The 8,625-nt window shown below is 41.6% G+C and overlaps 1 protein-coding gene across 1 annotated transcript; it reads left to right on the forward strand.

Annotated features, from left to right (window-relative positions):
* The first annotated feature begins 1,469 nt into the window (after nt 1-1,469).
* Nucleotides 1,470-8,379, forward strand: LOC113746055 (uncharacterized protein K04H4.2-like). The gene is made up of 14 exons (XM_027280317.1): nt 1,470-1,563; nt 2,205-2,354; nt 2,451-2,603; nt 2,931-3,140; nt 3,855-3,959; nt 4,569-4,713; nt 4,836-5,047; nt 5,184-5,402; nt 5,570-5,676; nt 6,383-6,536; nt 7,002-7,101; nt 7,350-7,531; nt 7,764-8,000; nt 8,156-8,379. The coding sequence occupies exons 4-14, from the start codon at nt 2,966-2,968 to the stop codon at nt 8,377-8,379; spliced, it is 1,860 nt and encodes a 619-aa protein (XP_027136118.1). The 5' UTR covers nt 1,470-1,563; nt 2,205-2,354; nt 2,451-2,603; nt 2,931-2,965.
* The last annotated feature ends 246 nt before the right edge of the window (nt 8,380-8,625 follow it).

The following is an 8,625-nucleotide window of genomic DNA, read 5'->3' on the forward strand; positions in this document are numbered from 1 at the left end:
AAGATACAATCACAGCGATACTGCCTAGTTTCTCAGTGTCAGGACTTGTCCTCTGTGCCAGCCTATTTGTCCTTAGGGGTCAGTGAACCAGTCCAAAGCAGTCTGGAAGACTTGTGGAGGGGAGAAAAGCACAAAGACTGCACATTAACCACGAAACATCATAACTCAACACCAGCCACATCACTCAGCGTATTACTTCTCCTCTCTTTACACTTTTATTCTAGCATTTCAGTAACAACAAAAGGATTTAGAAAATTCCCTCTATATTATTCATTTACATGCAAAGGCGCAAAACAGTTCAATCCATATGCTGACTCCCCAATGCATACATTTCTCAGGCAGATATTCCAGCAGTAGTTATCTGGTTTATTAAATGACTCATCTCTCTCACCCTGCTCTGTATTTCTGTCTTCCTGCTCTGTTGAGTGTTGTATTTCACCCTGCGCTGAGAAAGTCAGCATGTGATGCTACTGTGTGTCAACAGCAACAGTGTTTGCATATTACAGAAATAGAAAGCAGTCAAAACATCAGTACATCACTTTCATTGTCTCCCGCTCTGTCTCTTGCTGCATCTATTCTCCTCAGGTTGGTTCTGTGTGTCAGCAGCATGGAACTCGCAGCCTTTTGACCTGGACAATTACACAAACGCCAACTGTCTTTGTCCAGCTACCTCCACAGGGGGGCGCTGCCAGGTGGGCTTTTACTGCCCCTTAGGTAGCCAAGAGCCCCTGCCTTGTCCCCCTGGAGCCTTCTGTAACATCTCAGGTATTTAGACACTGATAATCAAATGACTTGTGAACAGTGAAATTGAAAAACTAACACATTGTAGTATGTACCAGAGGTCCAAGGCCAGAGTCGAACCGAAGATATAATGGGTCCGCAGTTTAGAGATTTATATTGAAAAATATGCTTTAATATATATTGAAAAAGTATTTGAATGCATTGAAAGACGCATTGAAAGTTTTTATAAAGAATGATATTACAAATATTTGGCCTTACACAACAAAAGTAATATTTGGTTCAGTTTACAACATATTTCAAATATATTATGCCACATTTGACAAGTATTACAAATATGTGAAAAATATAGATATATTTAAATACAATAAAATTGCCATATGATGATGTAAACATAATTTTGAGGTTTCATGGCATTGGACATTTTGTTATTATTGCTATGATTGCTATTGTTTATTTGTTCTGGCCACTGTATACATATATGCTAAAGTTCCATCCATGTCATATAACCTGTTTTTAATTGAAATGTTGGCACATTATATGTAAAAGCTGAGAGTAGATAAGACAACTCTGGGGCAGTTTGATTCTCCACCTTTTAGTTGCTCATTATTCTGCAGAAAGGGATGTCAGTGTCAAGGCATTTATCTATAATTATGTATAACGTTTTGGGCATATGCAAATAACATAAGTACTTATGTTGCTCAAAAGGTTTGGCTCTGCCGATGGGTCCCTGCTCCCCCGGGTTTTACTGTGTCGGAAGAGCTACTGAGGCCAGACCAACAGATGGAGAAACAGGCAGCATCTGTCCACCTGGGACATACTGTAGTAAGCCCTGCTTTACTGCTTTGGAACGGTTGTATGACTAACTTGCCAACAAAGTTTTTAAGCCTGTTAGTAGTCACATAGTGAAATTCTTGGTTAAATACGCATTAGAGTGGGTCCACAGATGCTTGGCGTATTGCTTAATCTTGATATGTAGAATTGAGTTCAACAGAAAAAATATATCCATAATATAACAACCATACATTAGCTTTTTGTGTCTGCAACTCAGAAGTGAGAAAAAAAGAGTTTTAACCCACACAGTATACAGATCTGTTATCATATCTTACTTTATATTCAAAGGGCAGCTCTTTGAAATTGTTTTTTTATAGCAAGAAAGGCTCCAGCCTTTAACTTATGAGTCTCCTCTCACGGCCCAGAGACATGCAAATTAGGTGGACAAGTGACTCTAAAGTAGCTGTAGCTATGACTCAGGTGGACTGGACACAATAAATTACCCATGAGTATGAGTGTGAGTCATCTTGTGTCTATTTGTGTTGACCTGCGTAGGGTGTCTCTGCACTTTCTGTCCAATTTATCCTGGTATAAGCCTTCGTGCCATACAGTCCAGAATAAGGCATGTGCATGTAAAGGCAATGAGTGATTGGATTAATGAATGACTATACTCCGACTATTTGTCTTAACAGTTGAGGGCTCAGCAGAGCCAGAGTTGTGTCCAGCTGGTACTTTCTCCGCACTGTCAGGTCTAACCAGTGAGACTAGTTGTGAGCCCTGCACTGCTGGTTTCTACTGCAGAGAAGCAGGTCTTAAGGCACCGACTGGACTCTGCAGCCAAGGTCAGCACATACACTGTGCCATAATTAATTGGTATTATAACACATTTGGTAGTGGCCTGTTTTATAAAGATATGTGTGTTTGACACTCTACTGTAGGGTATTGGTGTCCTCCTGGTCAGACTGTGTCTACAGCTTTGCCATGTCCACCAGGCCACTTCTGCTTACAGGGTAGTGCAGCTCCGGAGCCCTGCCCATCAGGAACCTTTCAGAGCAGAGAGAAACAGTCATCCTGCAATGCCTGTGAGGCAGGTAGGGCCTCTGTTAACTATTTTTACCTTCTCAGCAGAAGCATATTTTTTAAAAACTCTTATTTAGCCTCTTGGCATTTGCGTTTTGCTGAACAGGCAGTAATGTAAACGGTTCTCAAACAACCCAGCAAGTGTTTTCCTTATTGAAGTTGATGACTTCCTCACATGGACATGTTTTATTTGTTTCACTGAACTTTTCAAGTTTGTTGATACAAGTGTTCTAAATATAGGGACAAGTGTTTAATTTTCCATTATCACGTTTTCAGTTTATTTCTCGTACTTTCAGTGCTAATCTAAAAACATGCATTTCTCCTTCTCTTCTTTCGAGGTTATTACTGTGATTTAAGACTAGGCAATGCCTCAATGCCAAGGCCCTGCCCTAAAGGACACTACTGCCCTGCAGGTACAGTCTTGCCCAACCAATACCCCTGCCCCATAGGCTCCTTCAACCAGAGACCGCTCGCACACAGCCTTGCTGGCTGCGTGCCATGTGCTGCTGGACAGTATTGTCCTTCTGTGGGACTAGCAGAGCCAGCAGGTGAGAAAGAGAGAATCCTCTTCTTTCTCCTCTTTCCATAGTTTTATATTCTTCATTACGTATTGTTATAATGTCCCTGTTGCGGAGCAGAGGTACAGAGAATACAGAAAGAAACTTGAATTACTTACTGATTGAGGGATGAACACAAAACAGCATGGGGCAGGATTAGAAAAGAAACTAAGAAGCAGCTGGTGGTACAGGCAGTAATCCAAAAAAACGAAAATGCAATAACCAAAATCTTGAATCAAGAACCAAACTGGGAACAAGCTTCAGAAACAACAGGAGTGTGACAAAAGATGCAGATAGTCAATGAAACAAAGGACTAACAGGTACTAAACAGACATGCAGGACACCAGGTGAAACTAATCAGGGACAGGTGCATATTCAAAACAGGTGGCAAGACAAGGCAGGAAGTAGAAGTAGACAAGACACAGACAGGGTAGAACTACAAAATAAAACAGGAAACACAGAACAAATTCAAAACTGTTACATATATAGGCTAAAGGGGTTTGTGTAAGGCTCAGACAGGGATACACAAATTACATACAAACATTTGTACTAGGTTGACTAGTGGTTGAGATATCTATTTCAGAGACAGATATTGTAAAAACTAAATTGACTGCTAATCCCAGAAGTCTTTAGTACTGTGGGGGCTGTAGATTTATCTATATTACTGTATGATGATACTGTGTGGTGATGTTCTTCTACCCATAGGACCATGTCAAGCTGGTTATTGGTGCAGAGAGGGAGCATCCTCTCCCAGCCCAGTGGATGGACTCTCAGGTTCCTTGTGTCCGCCTGGTCAATACTGCCCCTCAGGTTATTGTCTTGTCTTGTCTTACTTTAATAAGCATTAAAGCCTCTATCATGTGCTTCAGTGCCTCTATACTGTAATTATCTGAAATCTATCAAGTTGTAGGGGGTCCACATTTTCAAAATAATGGTTTTCCTAATTCACTGCTGGTGCAGATTGTTTTACAGACTAATGTAACCAAATTTATACTGCAAGAGGCTATTAATATTCTACAATATTATGTTCAAGGGCTACAATGTTTTATTCATGCTAATTACCATTTGGTGGCCTACAGGAAGTTCTGACAACATTTGTCTTGTAACCTTTGATACCTTTTTTCTTCAAATTAATTTATACATGTTCTCTGACTTGGAGCACTGACCCATGATTTAAAAATGCTGCTGTAGGGTAAACTCTGCCTTGTCCAGAGTTTCTCAATGTCGCATACAGCAATGTAAGCTTTATTAGTTACATTTAAATCCTGCTTATAAAGTCCAATCATTGTCACAGTATAATGCATTGCTAAACTCAACAACTGCATTGTTCTTGTCATCCTTTAGTAATCTATGAATATTTTTCTACTTACTGCTCATTTACTGAATTGAAATGTGAACTGGTATTTATCATCATTGCAGGCACCACAGCTCCCGTGCCTTGCCCTGAAGGAAGCTGGTCCAACAGCTCAGGCCTTGGTATGCAGGACGACTGCAAACCATGTCTGGGAGGATTTTACTGTGACTCTGCTGGCCTCACTAAACCAAGTGGTCCCTGTAGTAGAGGGTACACAAGATAAACTTTCCAGTGCTCTCCAGCCATCTAATCACAAAAGGTTTCAAAACTAGCCATCAACCAGCCCTTGTGCACATAACATCATTTCTGTTTTGTTTGTATTTCATATGCAGATATTACTGTGTAGAGGGAGCCACCACATCCACCCCTACTGATGGAATTACAGGGGGACCCTGTCCTGAGGGTTCCTACTGTCCAAAAGGAGCTGTTCGACCTGTGCCCTGTGATCCAGGGACATATGTCGCTGTTACACATGCTACTCAGTGTGAGCCCTGTTTACCAGGCTGGTACTGTGTGTCTGGCTCTCTGTACTTGTGTCCTGCAGGTTTGTTAATTGCTTTTTTGTATGACCTTAAAAAACAGAGCCCAGTGAAAGAGCTGATGCAATTCCCCAACAATAAACAACACGTTTGGGTCCTTCATGTTTATGTATTTCCTTGTGTTTGTTCTGTGGTCTGCAGGTTTTTACTGCCCCGAAGGAACGGGATTTGACTTGAGAGGTTGTCCAGAGGGAACTTATGGTCCTGACCCCGGCTACTGGTCTGTCTCTCAGTGCAGGCAGTGTGACGGCGGCCATTACTGCTCTTCCAGAAATGGCACAGCTATCACTGGACCATGTCAGGGAGGATATTACTGCTCACATGGAAACAAATCTCCACAACCTTTCTCACAGGCTGCAGGTAAACATCTTTAGCAGACATGTAAGTTGTGTTCACACATTCAGAAAAACGCAGTACAGAATAACCTGAGAAAATTGAATTGCCTTATCTGTGGAAGTGCTTCACCATCTGTATTTCTATTTTGAGACGGTTCATAAATGGCAACTGTTCTCCATGTCTTTCACCAGGAGAGGGAGGGCCATGTCCTGCTGGTCATTACTGCCCCGAGGCCACTGTCCATCCTCTGCCCTGTCCACCTGGAACATTCTCTAACCTCACCAAATTAGTCTCCCAGGTCACTTTGACTCAATGTCACACTCAAGTGTCTCCTTGACAATGATAGAGAGAGAAATCTTTCCCCACAAAATTACACCAGAGTGGAATTTTGATTGGAAATCATGACTATACAGCAAATATGGACAATATATATTTATTCAGATCGAACCAACAGCCAGTCGTCTAGTTGGTTCTGCCCTGTTAGTCTTGTTTTATTCATTACAAAATAAATAATTGGGAAAACTTAGACTGTGAAATAAGCTGACTTTGGGAAATAACATTTTAGAATAAATTTATCAATGTTAAAGAAAGCGGAATGAAAAAAACCCCGTAAGTTTTAAAAATTAATTGGATTATTTCATGGTTATATGTTGCCTGTATTTATTTATTATGTATCTGTTATTTATTTTATGTCTTATCTTATTATTATTTTATATGTTTAATATTTATTATTGACACATTGTGTGTCTCCAGACAGCATCACATAGATGTCTATCACACTTTACCTTGAAAACAAGTTTATGGTCAACAGTCCTGATACACCAGCTCAGTACAGTACATACAGTAACACACAGTGCTTTCTCTGTCTTTCATTGTGACAGCTCATCAATATCTAACCCCAATCAATGTTTCACCGAGGCTCTCTCTTTCTTTTTTTCATTTTCTTACAACCTCTCTACCCCTCTTCCATTTTCTCTTTTTGTCTTGTTCATTTCTCATCTCAGGAGGATTGCCAGCCATGTCTCCCTGGTTACTATTGTGATGCTGTGGGGCTCTCAGCACCTTCAGGAAAATGCTGGAAAGGTTTCTTCTGTCTGGAGGGAGCAAATCGACCTGACCCCCCTTTGAGAGACAGTCGGGGAGGACCGTGCCCAAAAGGTGATCAGATCCTTTACAATGAGGACATTTGTGTCTAATTTTTAGACGAGAGAGAAATTTGAATAAGAAGAATAAAAAAAATCAATGAAGACAGTCAATAGAAAAGAAGACATGGGGGACAATGTAATTAAATAGCTATTGTTTGGACAGGAATTGTAGCAAAAGGCTATAATTTGCATGACATTGAAGAAAATGCAAAAGAAAATTAGAGTGAAGCAACCAATTTAGCTTAACATGTACATAAGCCCAGAGCCATCTTAGTGAACAGGTAAACAAAGCAGTCTTTCAAGTTAATAGGGCTAAACATAAGCAGCTGCTCTGTTGACACTGGAAATTGAACCCCATCCCCTGTGGATTATACATGTCTGTGTGTGTGTGTGTGTGTGTGTGTGTGTGTGTGTGTGTGTGTGTGTGTGTGTGTGTGTGCGCGCACCTCTTCCATGACTCTTGTCTTCACACAACCAGGGTATTACTGTTCTGAGGGCTCTGCGGCTCCTCTGCACTGCCCCCTGGGAACCATCAGCACAGAAGATGGCCTAGCCAGCTGCAGTGCCTGTCCCCAGGGGTAAACTCTCCTATCAGCCACACACAGTCACTCTGCACTGTAAACATATATACACATTTTCACATTTAAGCATGAAGAACTGCAAGTTTATATGCAGTACATGTTTTTGATGTTTACAAGCATTAATGTTTTTTTACATCTGCCTTTCAAACATATTCATACACCCACAGACACAATTACATTCATGCCTCATTGCCGCCACCAGCAACCAAGACCTAAATTATTCCACCCTTGTTTTGTCTGGATAGGTTTTATTGTCCTAGCACACGTAATGGCTCTCTGCTGAGGACTTTTGAGAGGTATGAGTGTATAGTGGGTCATTACTGCCCGCCTGGGACCTGGTCCAAACATCAGTACCCATGTCCAGCTGGAACCATCAATCCCCACACTCGGATGGAAAAACCCCAGGACTGCTTTCCCTGCCCTCCAGGTCACACACCATTTACTGCTAATGATTTAATTTTAATTATTTTCCTTAAGGTTAAGTAGTTAAATCAGGGTTTAGGATGACCTTGTCGACTGTAGATTAGGTGCAGAATATTCAGATAAATACTGCATCTCGACTGGGATTAATATAGCATACGGTGCGTGTTCTACTTTTTCTGTTTTGCAGGGTAATTTTCCATTCCACTCAATTTCACTCTTTTTTCCTATGAAACCAGGCTCCTTCTGTGCGTCTCCTGGGAAGAGTGTTGCATCAGGCCAGTGTGGTGCAGGATACTACTGTCTCTCTGGAGCCCGTTCACCCACACCAGACGATGGAGGGATGACAGGTGACAGATGTCCTGAAGGTCATTACTGTCCCCAGGGCTCCACAGCACCACTGCCCTGTCCCATAGGACATTACAGCAACAAAACCAAAAACACTCATCTGTCTGACTGCCTGCTTTGTCCTCCAGGTTGGAACTAATTTAGCACCTGTTGTACACATTAGTGTTTTAATTATGTGTCTTTTATCTGTCTCAAGATAAGACTTCCATTACATAACCTGATTTATAATCCCTCCACCCAATGTGTGTGGCAGCTGCTTAACAGGGTTTCGTTTGTTTTGCAGGTTTCCTGTGTGTCACCAGAGGGCTCTCTTTCCCTTCTCATACCTGTCCAGCTGGCTCCTACTGTCCAGGTGGAGAAAACAGCAGTCAGCAGGCTATACCCTGCTCACCTGGAAACATGTGCCCACCTGGATCTAAAAAACTGGTACCCTGCTTTCCAGGGAGCTACCAGAATTTACCTGGACAGGTGAGGAAGATGAGGATGACTAGTCTGCTAATATTGTGATATGTTCCACAGTCCCCAAGGCAAGGTGCACTTACCATATGATGCAATTGAATTACCTGCAATAACTGTTTTGCTCTCTTGCACACCTATAAAAAAAGATGTGCTTTTATGTATCATCAGGCTGTGTTATTTGCACATTCAGAGTGAAGTTATAGCTCTGCTGAAAGCAAAGAATTAATGTTCCGACAGACCCATCTGTTCGCACTGTATACAGTTTCTAGTTCAGCTTGTTAAATATCCGACACA

Source organism: Larimichthys crocea, chromosome VII (genome assembly GCF_000972845.2).
Source record: "Larimichthys crocea isolate SSNF chromosome VII, L_crocea_2.0, whole genome shotgun sequence".
In the NCBI taxonomy this organism is placed as follows: domain Eukaryota; kingdom Metazoa; phylum Chordata; class Actinopteri; family Sciaenidae; genus Larimichthys; species Larimichthys crocea.